General features: G+C 46.9%; 2 protein-coding genes across 3 annotated transcripts; both read right to left on the bottom strand.

The window, feature by feature from the left end:
• Nucleotides 1–2,453: 2,453 nt before the first annotated feature.
• LOC307049893 (polyadenylate-binding protein 2) lies at nt 2,454–6,390 on the bottom strand (the record flags this gene model as incomplete). Of its 2 annotated transcripts, none has more annotated exons than XM_079699568.1 (7): nt 2,454–2,654; nt 3,585–3,736; nt 3,823–3,910; nt 4,375–4,481; nt 4,789–4,856; nt 5,565–5,679; nt 6,040–6,390. In XM_079699568.1, the coding sequence occupies 7 exons, from the start codon at nt 6,388–6,390 to the stop codon at nt 2,615–2,617; spliced, it is 921 nt and encodes a 306-aa protein (XP_079555694.1). In that variant the 3' UTR covers nt 2,454–2,614. The 2 variants fall into 2 exon arrangements, with proteins under 2 accessions (XP_079555694.1, XP_079555695.1); XM_079699569.1 differs by lacking the exon at nt 6,040–6,390 and adding an exon at nt 5,971–5,993.
• Nucleotides 6,391–15,860: 9,470 nt separating this feature from the next.
• Nucleotides 15,861–17,064, bottom strand: LOC307049894 (bcl-2-like protein 2; the record flags this gene model as incomplete). The annotated part of the gene is made up of 2 exons (XM_079699570.1): nt 15,861–16,010; nt 16,633–17,064. The coding sequence occupies 2 exons, from the start codon at nt 17,062–17,064 to the stop codon at nt 15,861–15,863; spliced, it is 582 nt and encodes a 193-aa protein (XP_079555696.1).
• Between the last annotated feature and the right edge of the window lie 1,900 nt (nt 17,065–18,964).

Here is an 18,964-nt window from a genome sequence, read left to right as displayed (position 1 = left end):
CTGAAATTTCAGAATACAAAACCATTTGGAAAAAAAAACCCAGAAAACCATTTGGGAGGTTGGCTGAGGCTCCACGGATATGGAGAGCCATTTCTTTAACCTAAGATTATTGAAGAGAGCATCTCAGTCAGAGGCAATCATGAACAAAAATCCTAGGAACAGAAGTGAACGGCCCAATAGAACATATAGAGGTTTTAATACTTACAAACTCTGTAAGTAATGGAGGGTCTACAAAAAGGGGGGGTGTGTGTGATATAGTACCAAAGGCTTTTAAGACCAATGTAACATTAGAAAATGGAAAAATTAGGTCATTAACATGACCAAGTAACTCAACTACTAAACTTAAGGATACTCAAACAACGAAAGCCACTTGCCCTAATTAATGGAACAATCCAAAATAAGTTAGCTAGGACTTCCCTGCCGCAGTGGTTAAGAATCTGCCTGCCAACACAGGGGAAACGGGTTCGAGCCCTGGTCTGGGAATCCCACATGCTGTGGAGCAACTAAGCCCATGCACCACAACTACTGAAGCCTGCATGCCTAGAGCCCGTGCTCCGCCATTAAGAGTAGGCCCCGCTCGTCGCAACTAGAGAAAGCCTGCATGCAGCAATGAAGATCCAACGCAGCCATAAAAAAAAAAATAAATTTATAAAAGAAAAACAAGTTGGCTGAACGTATTGTGGCCACTGAACTGCTAGAGAACATAAGCTTTGCAATTATCTTTAAATGCTAACTTTTTAAATAAATATTTTTATTTCTGGCTGCGTTGGGTCTTCGTTGCTGCCCACAGGCTTTCTCTAGTTGCGGCGTTCTCTAGTTGCGGCAAGCGGGGTCTTCTCTTCGTTGCGGTGCACAGGCTTCATTGCAGCGGCTTCTCTTGTTGCAAGGCACGGGCTCTAGGCATGCGGGCTTCAGTAGTTGTGGCTTGCGCGTTCTAGAGTGCAGGCCCAGTAGTTGTGGCGCACGGGCTTAGTTGCTCTGGGGCATGTGGGATGTTCCTGGACCAGGGCTAGAAACCGTCGTGTCCACTGCACTGGCAGGCGGATTCTTAACCACCGAGTCACCAGGGAAGCCCTAATTTTTTTTTTTTTAAGGTTTTTTTTTTTGGCTGCGTTGGGTCTTCATTGCTGTGCACGGGCTTCTCATTGCGGTGGCCTCTCCTGTTGTGGAGCACAGGCTCTAGGCATGCGGGCTTCAGTAGCTGTGGTGCAGGGGCCCAGCCGCTCCGCGGCATATGGGATCCTCCCAGACCAGGGCCCGAACCCGTGTCCCCTGCATTGGCAGGCGGACTCAACCACTGCGCCACCAGGGAAGTCACCCTAATTTTTTTTTTTTCATTTTTTGAGCCTACCTTGGGATAGAGAAGACAAAAAAGGCTACCCAGACCCCAACATAAGAATCTAGGGCTGTTGGTGTGGATAATTCATGTGCACATAAATTTTATCAAGAGGACACACTAAAGTGCTATTAGAGTACTCTAATCTGGCCATTCCTTTATATTCCCAGGCTCATTTAATGTACCTCTCAAATGCCAATCAGGGATACATGCTTTCCAGAAAACCCCATCAAGCTCAGCTAAACACACAATGTTCCTGCTAGTTGTACTTCTGACTCCTACTCCTTGGGTGGGAACTTCCCCTCCACACCACCAGCACTTCCAGAAAGGAGAATTAACAGCCATCTGGGATTTAAGAGACAACAGGAAGATAAATAATCCATACACCCAAAAGGCCAAACATTTTTTATTTTCAAAAACAACTTTATTCATGACACATATTAAAAAAAAAACTCCCACCCCCTGGAAATGAGCTAAAAAAATAAACAAAATCCACCTCCCACCTCCCTGTCCCCACTTCCTCCCATTCCCTCCAAACAAAAGGGAAAAAAAGGCAAAGGAAAACAAAACAAAACAAAAAACTGAAAAACAAAAAACACCCCAAAACCCCCCAAAACAAGGTAGTGCATTTCCCCAGGGGAAAGGGGAATTTACACTGGAGCCGCTGGGAGCGGATCGGAGATCTTCCGGCTACAGAAACCTGCAAAGAAAGACACTCAAAACAGAAAAAGAAAACACAAAAGGAAACAAAACAGATCACCAGGCAATCTGGAGGGGCAGGGAGCCAGAAAAGAGGGGTGGGGTGGGTGGTAGACCTGGCAGGACAGGAACAGGCAGGAGGGGACTCTGAAAGCTAGGGAGAAGATGGAGGGAAGGTAACAAGCAGAACAGTGTGGTGTCCTTCCAGAGCCCTGGGTAAAAAAAAACCCTCCTACCACCCATGCCCACCTACCCTTGAGCAGCCCGCAAGGGGGCAAAGGGGGACAGGGAAACAGGGGGAGCAGCTTGCGCGGTTGAGACGTGTCCATGGCGAATCCCCAGAGTGAATGAGCAGCCCCCTGCCCCACTCCCTGGGCCTTCCCTTACTCCCCAAAGCAGGTCCCTCCTCAGCAGTTAGTTATGGGATTCTCCCCCCTTCCACAGTATATCTTTTTTTTTTAAAAAATATTTTTTTCCATCAAGGTCATCTTCTGTTTTTCTTTTTTTTTTTTTTAATTCTTTTTTTTTTTTCCTTCTTTCCTCTTTTTTTCCTCTCTCTCCTCCTAATACACACTTTTTTTAGTAAGGGGAATACCATGATGTCGCTCTAGCCCGGCCCCTGGAAGAAAGAAGGAGAGTTAGGTGTTAACATGATCACTAAATAGTTCAGTACAAGCCCCTCCCCGTGGGTCCTCGCCCCAGTTATTGAGAAGGGAAGAGGGGAAAGAAGTTTCCCAAGTCCTAAAACTGACCCCCACAATCCCAGAAATAGTGACACACCTGGCAAATGGGAGTGGGGAATTAACTGTTATTACCTCGCCAAACAGTGGCAATAAAGAAATGCATCTGAGACATAGGGGCAAGAAAAAGGACTCATTGTTTATCCAGATTCCAGTTCTCCACAGCTCTTAAAAGCGAGGCTCTCACCAACAGATCCTCCCTAACTCCTGGGAGCAGACAGGTAAATCTTATGAAAAGCCAAGGTCTATATGCCTAAACTGTCTATTTAAATGTAAAGAAATGGAAGTAAAGTAAAGCAACAACATGGGTGCCACACTAGGCCCAACGAGAAAGTTGCAAAAGACTGGCTAAAGAGTAAATATCTCGACATCCTCCCACATGGCTGTTGAGGAGGATCAACTAGCCTCTGGTTTTCTTCCAAGGGAGGTTCAAACTTCAGCCCCTCCCTAACTCTGGGAAAAGTAGCAAATGTCCAAACAGTGCTTTCACTGCTCTGAGGCCCTGTTCTTCCCGGGCGTTCTGTGTAAACACCTTCACTGCCATCAACTCTCAAGGAAAAAAAGGCTGGGTGGAGAAGCATCTCTCAGAACAGGGTGGAGAGATCCAGCCCTTATCACCAATTCCTGCTCCAGAAAAAGATGAGACTGGCCTCCTGGCCTGCAACTACCTTCCTCACCCTGCACAGGCAGGAGACTAAGTCCCCGGAACCAAGGGGAGGGTAAAAGAGGGAGGTTCCTCAGATGAGGAGAGAAGGAAGCATACAGGGCTCATGGGAGGCGGGGGAGAGGAGCAGCCCATCTATCCTGACCTGTAGACGCGACCCCGGGGCCTGCTGTTAAAACCACTGTAGAATCGAGAGCGGGAACTGTTGTAGTTGGTGGTCCGGGCACGGTATCGGGCTCGCGGGAAACCCCGGTCTGTTGTGCTGATGCCTGGTCTGTTGGTTCGTTTTGGGATCACCTGAGAATGACACGTACAACACGATGCCTTAGAGCCAACCTGGAGAGCTTACAGAGAACCAGAACAGCAAAGGGCACAGGGCTTACCTTGATTTGTCTTCCTCTAAACAGGGACTCATCTAAGGCCAAGGAAGTCCTCACTGACTCTTTGTCTGAGAACTCTATATATGCAAACCTGAAAAGGGTAATTGCCACTTCATCTGAGGATACAAATAGCAGCTCACAGGTCAAATCCAACTTGCAGGCATGCTTTGTTTGAGTACAGTGTGTTCATATTTTTAATTATTTGTCCAAAAAATTCTTAATGGAAGATTTTAATCAAAATTTGCAGCTACTCTTGAAAAATTATAAGATAGGATACGGAGGGCCTGGTTTTCCACAAGGCAGAAAAAGGTGGGGGCCAAGCAGAAGGCGCCCCCCCTTATAGTTCATGATCCCCCCACACCCAGCCCCCATCTCTGTTATCTGTTGGGCCCCTGAAGGCAATTTTATGTGCAATCCTTGATATGTATCAACATTAACACCTATCTTAAAAGATGGACTACTTACTTTAACATCTAGGTTACTTACTGCTCAATATAAAACATAATTTATCCATTTTTTAAGTGTGACTAAAACGACCTCAACTTCCCCACTTACCCTTTGGGATGGCCACTAAATTTGTCACATAGTATAGTAACACGGTTGACTGAACCACAGCCATGAAAGTGTGCTTCCAGCTCTTCTGCTGTTGCACCATAGTCCACCTGTGGGGGGTACATTTCACAGGTAACAGGGCAAACTCCCATCTCCACAGGTACCCTGCCTAGCCTTTGCACTGGGCCATCCATACACACCAAAGCATATCAATATCTAGTTCTCTAAGGAACTAACCTCTTTTCCTTCCAACCCCAGAGCCTCTGCTAATCACCGTTACCTTTCACCTCATTCCAACCCTCCCTCCACCCCTTAAATCCACCACCTATCCTGGAAATGGTTCCTTTCAAGACTCCTAATAAATAATCCCCCAAACTAAGAGCTTTCCCCAACCCCAGTCAAGGCTCTGGTACATACATTGCCAACATAGATGGAACGGGCATCAGCCTCCATCTTCTCCTCAATGGACATGATCACTGGGCCAGCTTTGAAGAAAAAAGGATCAGGAAAAAAACGCTTGTTTTCTACTCGGCCAATCTATGCACCACTACCACCACCACAAGCAGCAGCAAAGGTAAAGATTTTGGTCTGTTCTGTTCCCTGCTGTACCCATTACCTAGAAAAGTCTAGCATGCAGTAGGTGCTCACTAAATACTTGAAAAATTAAGGAATAGATTAATACAGTCTTAAAAATCAAAGAAAACAATATAGGAATTCCCTCCTGCCCCCAAATCAAGTCCCTATTGAGTAGCTTCGGTTAAAATGATTTGAAAAGTGAACAAAATTAAGTCGGCTGAGGCTGGACATTTCTGGATTAGAGGAGAAGCCCCCTGAAGCTGAGCACTTTATCTTAGGACTCCTAACTAAAGGTCTCCAACTGAAAGAAGAACTATTGGACTTGAAGGTCAAATACCAGCTGGCAACCTCCAAAAAGGATAGTGGAAGACTAAGAACAAAGAGCAACACATTTGTAACAGGGACAAAGGGAGGCACAAGACTACCATCACCAAAACATAGGCCCCGTCTCACAAAGGTCAGAAAAACACACAATGGACTATGACTGCAGCAACTGCCCAGTAATTGCTCAGACAAGCAGCTCCAAGGTTCCGAGCATCTAATTCCATATAAACCGTGCTCCGATAACCCTTCCAATCTCAGTACCCGGGTTCCGCGTGCAACCGCCAGTTACTCACCGTTGCCTGGAGGTGGACTCATATTCATCTGCTTCTCTACCTCATTCTGTAGCTCCTTTAGCTTCTCAGCTTCTTCCTCCATCTCCCTGACTCGAGCTTTGATCGCTTCCAGCTCCTACAATGAGTGGGGAGGGTATGGAGAACAGCTTAAGAGGAACCAACGCAGGGGCTCTACCCTGCTCTCCTTCCGCGCGCGGCCCCAGCCATGCTCGGCCATTTCTCTCGCCCCACGCGAGGGTCATAATGAAAAGAAAACCAAGCTACCTTCTCTAGAACAACACTAGGCACCCATGACGCCCGAATCAACCCGGCTGGGCCCCTTCTGGCGGTCGAGGCTGCCTCCCCAGCCCGGCCCCAGCCACGTTATTCCCCGCCCACCCCCATCCCCCGCCCGCCTCCCGCTCGCCTGAGCTCTGGGCCTCCCGTGACACGGCCGGCCGGTCGCCGGCCTGCTCGCTCGCCCTCCTTCCCTCACCGGGTCCTCAATGGCGCCGTCCCCCGGGTCACCCTCGACCAGTCCCGGCTCCTCCTCCTCCTCCTGGCTGCCGGGGGCTCCCGAGCCAGGCCCAGGGCCCGGAGCTCCCGGGGGGGCACGGGGCCGGGGCGGCTCCTCTTCGGGCTCGGGCTCCGGCTCGGGCTCCAGCAGCAGCTCCTCAGGCTCCAGTTCCTCAGACTCCAAGCCGTTCCCGTAGTCCCCTGCGCCCCCCGGGGCCCCCTCCCCGGCCTCCCCACCGGCCCCGGGCACAAGATGGCGCCGCCGCCCCGGCCCGGAGCCCCGACCGCCCGCAGCCCCCGCTGCTGCTGCCGCCGCCGCCGCCGCCGCCATCGCCGCTCAGACTGGGGCCAGCCGCCCAGCGATTGGAGAGCTGCGCCGGCCACGCCGAGGACTCATTAGTCAAGCAGCCTGCCCGTCACCACGAACTAGGACTCCATTGGGGAACATTACTTGGCAATCAAATAAGACCCCACCCCTAAGGCGGGGGGATTGCGCCAAATCCTCAAATCCCGGTAGGAGAAATCGGTCGGTCAATCAACACACGTCCCACCTCCTCTCAAGTCCTTAGGTAACAATACCGCCTAGCTGTGAGACATTCCTGCTTCTCTCCCGCCTAAGGGCGGGTCCGCGAAGTATGACGCTCGGTGATTGGCCGCTGGCAAGGCGAGTGGAAAGGACCAATCTTCCGATCGCCTCGCCGAAGTGGCCCAGCCTCAGATGCCGATTGGCTCGCGAGATTCGAAGGGCTGACACCCGTTTCGTGACAGGTGAACCTTGCCCCCGAACGGACGGCCGGGCTCCCAGTGAAAGCTGAGGTCACATGACTGGTCTTTAGGAGGCCGCCATCTTGATGCTGCTGTTTGCCAACTAGTGAGCTCTTGGAAGGCAGAGGCCGGAAATAGTGTGGCGGTTTCTGGAAACTCGTCTTCTACCAGGAATGCACCAGTAGATGGGATGTTGCTGGAAATGGAGGGTTCTGAATGGCGCTCTCTAGGAAGGAGCTTATCTTTCCCACCCAGGTTATTGGCACCAGCATCCACCAGGTCTCCCCAAACCAGAAAGCAGGGAGGAATCCTCACTCCAGTACTAGTCATGAGCCCTGTGTGTGCTGTCTTCCTGCACAGGCATACTTTCCAAGCATTCTGCTCATGCCCCAGTTTCATTTCTTCTCTTGCTTGGACTGTTTGGTGCAGCCGCTTAATGGGTCAGCTTCCAGTGGGTCACCACTCCAATCCATACTGGCCAGGTTAACTCTCAAAACTCCTTACTGAGGCCTTGGAGACCTCCAGACCAGGCTACTTCGTGAATGTTGTTTCCACACTCTTCATTCCAGTGGGTGTATCTGCACCCAGGTCTGTGCCTCTGTACATGCAGCCCTTCTTCATCCAGACCACTGCAAGCCCCATCATCACCTCCCCTGTGAAGCATTCCACTAACTGGCCTCCCCTCCTCTCCCATGACAAGCGGGCCTGCCTCCACTGTGCACTTAATCATTTTGTGCTTCCTTTCCTAACTAGAGCTTGTGAGAGCTTGGAGATGAGAGGCTGGATTCTATCTACATTTGCATCTCCACCGTGGGGCAATATGCCTAGCACATAGTAAGTATCCAAATAAATGTTTGTTGACCAAAGGATACATTGACTGGGGATCTGGGTGCCACCCTTCATATACAAGGCTTTCCCAGACCCCCAGAGGAATTCCACCTCACCGTTGCACTCAGATACCAATGAGACCTAGCCCTGGAAAGCAGGGTTGCCATAGTTTAGTGGTGATACTACACATTTATTAAAAAGGAAGGAACGGCAGTGCTAAGTTTGCAAGAGGGATAGTTGCAGCCAGACCAAGCTATGGTTTGAGAGCCAGATTCACATGAGCCCAACCAAATAGTTACTCAAACAACCTGGAGAGGATGTACATGACTTGGGTAGAGGGATTTGAACAAGAGGAGATTCCTGCTAGCAAACCAAAAGTCAAAAGCTTCACAGTATACCCCACTCTTCCCCTCACCCTCATTTTTTCACACAAATCCTTACCTCAGGAACAGGAGAACTTGGAGCAGAGTCACAGTTGCTTAAAATTTCACTGAAAATTACTTCATCAGCCATCTCAGCTTCAGTGGTCTGGGAGAACTAAGTTGAGCATCGCAGACAAGCTCTAAAAGACTGTGAGTTTGCTGGAAGAAAAATCTTTTCTACTGATTTTAACCAAATTAAGACTTGGATGTTTATTGATACCTAACTTAAACTAAGAAAGCCAATTAAGGGCAATGTGATTTTTAAAATAATGCCTTTGAACCCCAGTTTTGTTGAGCACTTGATTTTGTAACAGGCAGCATCCTAGACTCCTTGTTATGTTATCTCATTGAACTCTCATAACAACATTATGAAGCAAATAGTCCCAAAACCATAACCTTTTTTAGGGATGAGGAAAGAATGAAGTAACTCCCCAAAGTCATAACTAATTAGAAGTGAGCAGGGAATCCAAAACCAGATTTCAAAGCTCAGATCAAAATTTCTATAAGGTCTGTTTTAATACACAAAGATAACATTACGTACAATGCTGAAGCTGGAAAAAGACTAAATTCCAATAAGAGATAAATGTTTAGGCAAACTATAATTACATCACAAGATTATTATGCACCTATTTTTATTTTTTTATGCGCCTGTTTTTTTTACAAAAAGGTTTACACGTAGTGTGTGGTAACTTATAAAAATATTTTTTGTTAGGCCAAAGAAGTAGGATGTAAAATTGTATATAAAGTATGATTAAAATTATGTATATCTGATTTTTTAAAAAAACAACTTGGGCATTGGAGAAGAAAAGGAATAAGAACCAGTACAATCTGTTCTTTGGCAATATGCAACAAAAGTTTTTAAAATGTTGAGATTCTTAACACAGTAATTGTATTTCTTATAATCTGTTCTAAAGAAATAATCTAAAACCTAGGTAAACATCTGAGAATAAAGATGTTCATCAAAGTGAAAAAAAATGTAAACAACTTGATTGTCCAAGTGGGCACTTTTCAGGAAAATTGTTATACACACATATATGTAATTTTGTATAGTCATTATGTCTTCAAAACATTTTTAATGACAAGGACAATGCTTGCAATATAATGGTAAGCAGAATTGCAGTGTACAAAATTGTATATACAGTATGATCATAAAATATAAGCACAGACAACTGAAGGAAAAGAAATATACCAAAATGCTAATAGTGATTCTCTCTGGGTAGTAGGCTTATTATGATTGATCTTCTTTATAATTTTCTATGTTCTATGATTTTTCCCACAATATCGTATAGTATTTTTATTTAAAATTAAAAAAAACACTCCAGCTTCCAAACTTACTCTAATAAGCATGATTACTTTTACAAACACATTTTAAAAAGATACTTGAATGGTGATCTGTAATATACTTCCCTGTGTATAAGGCAGGGACACCTTCTTAATTATATTTGTATTGCCATTGGCTATCACTGTGTGCTCAATAAATGTTAACTGAATGGACGATCTTCTGTAATAAGTTTATATCCTGCCTGTTGTTGAGGCATAGAGAACATCAAAGAGATAAGTTTTCCTCTGAGAATGAATTTTTTTTTAATTGGTATGTAATGATGTAAGATTCACCCATTATAAGTATACTTTTCCTTCAGTAATAACCTATCAATAGAGGGCCATGGAGTTTCGGAAAAACTGAAACTCAGCGATGTTTTGCCCTAGAAGAAGGAAAAGTGTGTTAACAAAAGTGAATGATCTGTCGAGTTGAGAAAAGGAGAATTAAATCAGTAAAAATGGATGAGGGCATGTCCAGTTCTGTCCAGAAGGGAAAAGTTTTCTCACTAAACATATAAATACTTGGCTTCCTAATAGTTTCATCCCCATTTTTAACTCCTGCTTTGAAAATTTTACCTTCACTGGCTGCAATAATTCCCTCTAATCTAGAAGTACATTATTTAATATGGTAGCCACTCATCACACGTGGCTACTGAGCACTTGAAATGTGAATGGTGCTCTGAATTGAGATGTGCTGGAAGTGTCAGATATACACGGAATTTCAAAGACTCAGGATGAAAAAGATACTTATGTAAAATAACTTAATAATTGTTCAGTATTAATTACAGATTGAAATTATAGTAGTCTTTATATACTGGGTTTAAAAAAATACTATTAAAATTAGTTTTACCTGTTTCTTTTTGGTTTTTTTAATGAGGCTACTAAAAAACATAAAACTACATATGTCTTGCATTATATTTCTTTTTTTTTTTGACTTTTTAAAATTTTTGATTGGAGTATAGTTGCTTTACATGACTTGCATTATATTTCTATTGGACAATGTTGACACAGAACCTTGGAGCCTTGATCATTTACTTACCTCTGTTTTGGAGCCAACTCCAATTACTTTCTAATGCAAAGTCTGGCCCAACCTACCTTAACTCCCTAGGTCCAACCTTGCATGGAAGTGGGGTGGCCATTTAAGTGAGAAGGAGCCTCTCTTGGGCTGCTTAATTTCCATTCTGCTTGGTTAACTTTTAGAAAACTTTGTACCTGAAAAACTTCTTTTTTATATGTTCCTTATAAAAAAATCCTAAAATACTGATAGCAAAAAGAAAAAATCACCCATAAAATCCACCACCCAGAGATAATCACTAATGATATTTTGGCATATACCCTTCCTGAAACTTTCAATACACAAATACATATAGAGGTGTATATATGTGTGTGTATATACATATCTTTTTTAGCAAAATGGGATCATACCATATATTCTGTTTTCTAATCTATTTTCTTTTTTACCTAATAAGATAACAGAAATATTTTTCCATGTCAATAAAAATATTTTTCCAATTTCATTTTTCATGACTTTACTCAGAAGTTACCTTAGAAATGAGGCCTTCCCCACTCACTCTATTTAACATTGAAACCTATACATACACCTTCCCAATCCCGCCCTAATGAATTATTTTTCTCCATAGCATTTGGCACCTAACACGAAATGTTATGTTAATGAATGTTGTGAAATTTATTTATGTAGGTAGGTAGTTATTTAGCTTTTGTTTGTTTCCATTACTAGAATGAAAGTAACGTGAAGGCAGAAATTTGTGCCTATTTGTTCACTTCTCTACCTCAGTGCCTAGAATTGTCCTCAGCACACCTAAGATGCTTGAGTATTTGCTGAATGAATGAATGACTGAATGAATAAAAAACTAGATAGCATTCCATTATATTATGTTTTCTGGTTGATTTTTAAAATATTGTTAATTTATTTGTATCTCACCTGTATCCACATTTAAGGCAGCTTTTAAAGTTTTCAAAGGATCTGCTCTCAACTAAAAACACAGAATATTTATAATCCATCCATTTGCTAGAAAGTGTAACTAAATGTTGCCCAATTTTTATCAAAAGTATCATTTGGAGAAATAACATTCACAGAGAACTGTCTGAAGAATAAACAATCCATCTGTCCATTTAGATAGTCTGAAATTTAGCCCTATTTTAAACTGTGGCATCATAGAGCATATTTGAGCTAAACTGTGACGATCCTGATAGAACAAGCTTAGGACCTGCTGAATCCCCATTTGGTGTTTCTGCAAGAAACGGTAGTGTAAAACTCAACATCATATTTGCTGTCAGGTGTTATAGAGGCTGGTGTCCACTGTATCACTCAGTGTATTCTCAGAAGAGCCACAAAACTTTTTGCCTACCTTGAGGAACTGAAAGGTTTTATAAATCCTAGGAGGGATGTGAATCTCATTGTGTTTTCCAATTTTCTTTAGCTGCCAAGAAGCTCAGAGTTGAATTCATAGCCTACCTTTAGTATTTGGGAATACTGCTTATAGAATGCTTTTCTGTGTTAGTTTTCCTTTTTGCTGTCATTTTATTATAATATTTCAATTTTCCCTTTACCCTTACTTTAAAAATCTATATTTTCCTATTGTTTTGTCTTTTGTGTATTATAGTAAGATGCTGCAAATGCTTTTTGGAATTAGGTAAACTATAAACCAGTCAAACTGCAGTAGGGATAAATACACTAGCTATCATAGCCTGACGATATTAACTATTAAGAGCATCTAATTCCCTTTTCCCTAGAGCCATGTTCACCAAGCCACTGTCTGATTTTAACATGGCTTGTCCCGTAGATTTTTCTATGTAGAGAGAATAGAAATACAACACTGGATTCCTCTAAGCAGTGTATTTCTCACTACAATTTAATACATAAACCCAAATACCATTATATTGCATTGGATTATAGAAAGACTAGAAACTCCCACTTGTAATTTAAAATTAAGATCACTACTCCTGTCAGACATGATTTTGACGTGGTCCTAGACTGGAAGTACAGAGGGATGGGCTGAACAATTCCTGTAGATCCCATCCAGTTTAACAGTTTGCATTACAATGGCTGAAACCAAATGTCTCAGGGGAGCAGGAAAGTAAGCAAGGGCTCCATTTTTGCCAGACTTATTTTAAGTCTGAAGTAGGCAGCAGGATATTGAGGAGAAATGCTCATTATCACGTACTTCTGATTTAGCGGCTGAACCACAACAGGGGACTTGATTACATCATAAAGATTTTTGGTAGGTTTTGTTTGTTTTGTTTTGGGTTTTGTTGTGGCCATTCCAAAGTACCATATACACACACCCTCTCAATGCTTGGGTTGGCACAGATGGAGTTCTTGGCTTTGGCTAGGATGAGGGGATGGGAGAACAACTCTGATCTTCTTTTTTCTTTTTTTTTTTTTTTTTTGGCTGCATGGCGCAGCTTGTGGGATCTTAGTTCCCTGACCAGGGATCGAACCCGGGCCCTCGGGCAGTGAAAGCGCAGAGTCCTAACCACTAGACCGCTGGGGAATTCCCTCCTTTTTTTTTTTTTTTTAAACTTTTTTATCTCAATACTTTCCCAAATCCCTATTAATCTAATTCATGGCCTTAACAAGGTCATGATGAGATGCTTAGATCAAGAAATGTCCTGACCCCAGGCTATACAGTATAGAAGTCACAAACCCTGCTCAGTCCTTCTCATTAAACTTCTGGGTTTTATTTATTTTTTTTTAATACGACCATTACATATTACACAAAAATAAAAGTCAAATGAACTTGGTATTTATAAATTATTAAATAAAAATACAGGAATATATATTTATATTTATAGAGCTTTTTCTTTTCTTCTAAACTAACCAAATCTGTTCTCCCGCCGCTTTATGATTTTAAAAAAGTAAAATAGTGTATGCCCTAGAATAAGTGGGGAGTGGGATTAATAAGTGCAGGACCTAGTTGCCCTACCTCTGCTCCTTCCTTGGCCTAAGCAAAGTCCCTATTTGTCCCTTTGGGCTCTGGAGAGCAAGAAACACCCTCTCCACCTATTTAATCTCTGAAAAATGGCAATAAGATTTATTTCCCTTATTTTTAAAAAAATGAAATGGATTTAAAAATTGGGAGCCATACTCAGCCTTCTTGGCCAAGAGCTAATCCCAAGGAACTATATGGCTCTAGAAGAGAGTCGCTAGTTTTCCCTGACAGAAGAGTCTCTGGGGTTTCCATTCCCCCTCAAGCTCAGAAGGGCAGGACAGGTCAAAACTGCCCTCTGTGGTCCCATCCAAGCTATGCTTCCGGGAATCCAGACCAAGCCCTTTTACCCTTTCAGAAAACAGCCTCTCCTTCCACCCAGGTGTGAAGGCCTCAGAGCCGGGCTTTTTGGTAACCTGACCACGGTCCCTGCTACCTCTGTTTGCTAAAGGTCCCCAGGAGAGCTACCAGGGCTAGGCGTCCTGTGGTAGAGGGTAGGGGGAAGAGTCTGACCCAAACCTGGGGGAGCACAGGCTCCAATTTGGAGCTGACGGTCTAGTCAGTGGTTTTCCAACTTTGTTTTTCAGCAGCAAACCCCTTAATGCAAATAAAATCTTACCCTGAACCCCGATACGTAAGACAGCTACAGGGGAGCTGTTCTGTTTGAGGGCAAGTCGCCTGGCCTGCTCAGTGCCCCCGCCTCATCTCCCCCAAGGACTCCTGAGGCAACCCCTAGGAAACTTCGGGGCTCTGCCAAGCAGTTGGAAAACCACTGGCCTAGTTTGTCCTGAGCAAGTCAGAGACCCCCCCCACCCCAACTGCCTGCCACAGACTGGCTCTGAGTGCCTGGTACCAGCATACTCACAACAGACCAAGTGGCCCATGCAGTCCACCACCTCCCCTATAAATACCGTTAAAAAGTGCAGCCCTCTCTCAAAAGCAAAAGTCTGAGCTAAACACCTGAGGCCAATTTTGGTCCCACATTCTAGTGAGTACAACTATGTTGCCACATTCTGGGACCAAGTGAAAATCTCCAAGAGTCAACCATGGTCTAGCTAAGCTGGTCAGTGCTCAGGATCAAGGGCAGGGTTCTAGAGCACTGTGTCAGAAGAAGTCAGCATTGGAGAGCAGCAATTTTAGCACCTAGGAAAGTGCAGCAGTGAGGTCTGGCTCAGGGCATACATCTGGAGTGAAATCATGTCTTTCTCGAAAGAAAAAGCTGTCATCTGAATCTGTTCTAGAGGACAGGGAGCTCTAAAGTTAACATCCTCAGACTCTGAGGTACAAATTAAAACCCATGCAAACAGCGTGGCTTCCAAGAAAATATCCATGTTTTCTAGGTCCTGGGAGGTACTGTGGAACCCAGACACCTGGCCCTTAATAAAGCAGCACCAAAGCCCACCACATGGAATAGGCCAGTCACGGAGTACACGTCACCCTCACATTCATGGGGTTCAGAGCTGGAATGTTCCTCTCAAGACATCAACAGTCTCTCCGAGACACAGTGCAGGACCCAGACTGTATTCCAGATCTGCATTTACGTCCACACACTCAAAAGGAAAATTAGTAAGAGCCCCAATTTAGAGTTTACGTTTGGGTACAAAAGGTCCCAGAGATAGGGAACAATTTAGGCACCAGTGTGCCCCAGTGGGAGAGGAGGGCAGCAGGCAGCTCCAGCTCCCGAAGCCTCCATCCCCCGCAGGCTCCGCAGCCCTGCCTTTCTGTCAGAGCCCAGGAGGCAGCAGCAAGTGCGCGATGCACAAGGAAGGGGGACAATGAAGGAACAAGGCCAGCTACGGAACTGCTCTTCTCTCCAAAGCCCTGCTGACGACTTTCTGCAGAAAAGTGGCCAGAGCCCTCAGTCTGGATATACAGTGTTTCTCCCTCAGCCTTGAGGCAGCAGGACAAGGGGAGAGGGGAGGGGACGTTGGGAGGAGGGACAGAGAGCTGCCCCTTGTTCTCACCACTGCAAGAGGGAATGTTTTCTCCTCAAGGAATCCCACTGCCACCAGATTAGACAAGCAGCCCAGCATGCACACGAGCACCCGTGCACATGCACACGCATGTCCCAGCAGCCCATGGTCACAGCCACCTCTCCCTATCCCCTGAGAACCCCAAGCTCCCATTCCAAAGGGATGTTCCTTCTGTGTTTGCCCCAAATCTCACTCATTCAAAGGAGACACCAACCCCTTATGCAAGTCCACCTTCCTCGGGGCTGCAAATCAAGCTCTAGGTAGAGTTTCATGTGCCTACACCTATAGGCATGATCCCTCCCACCTCCCCCCAACCCTGGAATGACTCCATCTCCTGACTTTCCCAATACATGCCGCAATAGCTCCAGTTCACTCTTTCAACCGCCTGCCTGGCACACTCAGCTCTCTTGCACGCTACCTTGCCCCTTCCCATCCCCGTTCCATGCCCATCCTTTCCCCCACTTCTTCCAAGGGCATTCCTCTGCTCTGTTCCTGCTCTCCTGTCCCCCAGCCACACCTCGCCCCACCTGGCCCTGGACTTTCTCACTTGCTAGCAAAAAAGGCCCCTACAGTTACCAGGGCCCCCAGTGCCACGGCCCCCGTCAGCACTGTCCTCACTGAGGCCCAGTTCCCCTCCCGCAGACGCCGCGCCTCCTCCAGGGCCCCGTCCCCGTATAGAGCTGTGAACTCCGCCTGTGGGAGAGAAGGGAAGTAGGAGAGAAAGAAGGAGAAAGGGATATCAGGAGAGGAAAGAGTGGAGAAAAGAGGAGAGGGAGAGTTCCAGTTCCAGCCACTGCAAGCACTACCCCACCCCCAGCTCCTCTCTGGCCGAAGCTCCTGGCCGACAGCCCCTCTGATCCCCCCTGAGCGCCTGGCTCATTTGCCCTTCTCTACGTCAACTGAATCCCATCCTTTCCCTGGCCAAAAATGCTGCTCAGAACTGGCATCCTTTGCCAAGGCTTGCCTTGACCACCACCCATCCCTGATCCCTGACCCCCCCATGCCATGTACTCAGGTGTAAAAAATTTCTGATGGCTGGATGCCATTTCTCTGCAGGCACTACACTGTCTACTGTATATTCTGTCCTCTGCTTTGGACCATGAGCCCACCCAGTGATGACTGCATGGCAGCCCTGGAGTGCAGAGTCCAGTGACACCCATAGTGAGGGCATCTGATTCCACCCAAACAGGGAGACTCAGCCCCCGCGCCTCATTCCCAGCACAGCCGCCCCCAGCTCCAGCCAGAGCCCCCGTCTTCTCCCTGGAGACCAACTTTTCAGAGGGATATTCAGGGCAGCAATGGAGAAGTTTCTTACCCAGCCCCCGCTGCTGTGGATCCAGTCGGCCAGCCGCGTCTCCAGGTAGGCCACCATCCACTCCTGCACTTGTCCCACAAGTGGCTCCATCTCCTTGTTGACACTCTCAGCACACAGCGCGGCTCCAAAGACAAAGAAAGCCACAAGGCGGCCCCAGTTGGGGCCCCCTTGGAAGAGTTCATCAGAGACCTGGGTGAAGCGTTGCTGGGCCGAGCCCGGGGTCACATGCAGCTGAGCTGCCAGATCCGAGAAGGTGCGCCGGAAGCGGGTCTCGAACTCATCTCCAGCTGCCCGCATGGCTTGGTGCAGCGGGTCAGCCGCTGGGCCCTCCCCGGGGCCAGCTCCACAAACATAACCCTTCTGCCTCAGCTTATAGCCTACAAAGTCTGCCACTAGAGCCCGTGTGTCTGGGGCCGAGGCTGGGGTCGCCATCCGGGCAGCTGTAGGAGTCAAACACAAAAGACTGGCATGAATATATGGTCAGAGACCCAGAAGGAGGCATTTCAGGTTTGGCCAGCCCATGAGACAGGGAGGGAGGTGAGGGGAGATCTCAGAAACCACTGGGCCGGGAAGAGTAAGAACAAGGAAATTAGGCCATGGTGCAGGGCCAGGGCATGAGGGGCTGGCCCTCAAATTCATAATATGCCAAATTAAATGTAAAACAAGTAAATTTCACCTAAAATACTTCAGATTCTTTTCATAACAAGACAACAACAGCTCTATGACACCTCTACACCTCCCCCACCAACCCCGCCACAGTACACACCTTTTTGGCTAGAGGAAGGGGCTTAGGACCTCCCCAGAGGCAAGATGTGAAGATGCTGGCAGAGGCACAAGATGGGCGAGGAGACAGGGGCTGAAGGGAAAGGGGGAGAAGCAAAGGGTTGCCCGGGACAGAGAAGGAAGGGGACACTCACCCAGCCTGGATGGCAGCTCTTAGGACCCAGCGCTGGTGGCAAGGAGCCCCCAGCTGGGGCCTTTCATCCTCCTGCCCAGCGTGGAGCCCTGGGAAGGGGAGGGGGAGATCAGAGCTAGGTGGGGAAGACCAGGGATCAGGGTCTGAGCTGAGAAGGGCTGGGGTTGCAGCTCCCGGGACCAGGCCCCTGCCCCCAACGCTCTACCAGCTGTGTGGCCGAATCCATGTTTAATGACTGTCCTCCCGGGAAACCCAGGGCCAAGGGCTTCCTGCCGACACCATCTCTACTCCCGCTCCCCCCAGTGCAGCCCAAAGGCCCAGCTCCTCCCTCACCCCCACCCTCAGCCGGTCTCCAACCCCGCCTGCCTGCCAGGTTAGGGATCTCACGGGTCAGGCCGCTGCCAGGATCCGGCTGTTTCCTGGTGCAGGAGCTGGGAGGGAGGGAGAGAGGGAGGAAGGGAGGGAAGGAAGGAGGGAGGAGAAAGGGGGGGCGGGAGGGAGGGCCCGGCGCCGGGTGATGATGGGGCCCAGAGATGCGTCCAGAGAGAGGGGCGGGGCTGGGACGCAGGCTTGGGAAGGGCCACAACTCAGGAAGAGAGAGGGCCGCTGGAGGCCAGGAAGAGCAGGGCCAGGAGGGCATGGAGAGCCGGACGGGGCTCCTGACCCTGGAGGCTACCCAGAGAAGCCGGCTGAGGCTCAGGAAACCTTGGAGCAAATTCAGCATTTCCAGAAGGTCTCTGATGTTCCATGCACTTGTTGAACTTTTCCAGCCCTGGAATGGGTGCCCAGAAAAGAAGAGCAGTTCCCATTCCGGTGGGAACTGCCTGCCAGGTGCCTCATCCTGTGGGACTAGCAGACGTGACACAGACACCAAACACTTCACTTCCTCTTTTCTCCAGAACCTTTAACCCAGTGGTCTCTACGTGAGCTGGGGCTTTAGCCAAGCATCAGGGAGTCAGGACTTGGATCGCAAGCAGTTTCTGCAGGTAACTTTTCTTTACCTTCTTCTTTTTTTTTTTTCTCTTTGTAATTAGATTGGTTTCTTTTTTAGTTCTTTCTAGCCAACACATGAACTCATTCTCATTATGAAAAAGTCAAATAATATGGAAGTGTAGAGAAAAAAAATACAAGTCCTCAATCCTCCTCCCTCTGCCCTTCCCCCAATTCCACCTCCCTTCCTGGAGGTTGCCAATGTCAAGGTTGATGTTTATCCTTTCAGATTACATATATATATATGCACATACATGAATGTCTATCATTTATACAAGGCAGTATGTTTACACAGGGTGTGAAGCCATCTGACCACAGCTGATCCACACGAGGGCACCCTCAGGCATTCTGATTGGGGCCCACCAGCTCTTGCAGCTGGCACTTCCTTCAGCTCCATTTGGAGCGCTCTCCAACCAAAGGCCGAAA

The sequence above is a fragment of the Hyperoodon ampullatus genome, assembly GCF_949752795.1.
Source record: "Hyperoodon ampullatus genome assembly, chromosome: 3".
Classification (NCBI taxonomy): Eukaryota; Metazoa; Chordata; class Mammalia; order Artiodactyla; family Ziphiidae; genus Hyperoodon; species Hyperoodon ampullatus.
This window is presented reverse-complemented; position numbering and strand designations above follow the sequence as displayed.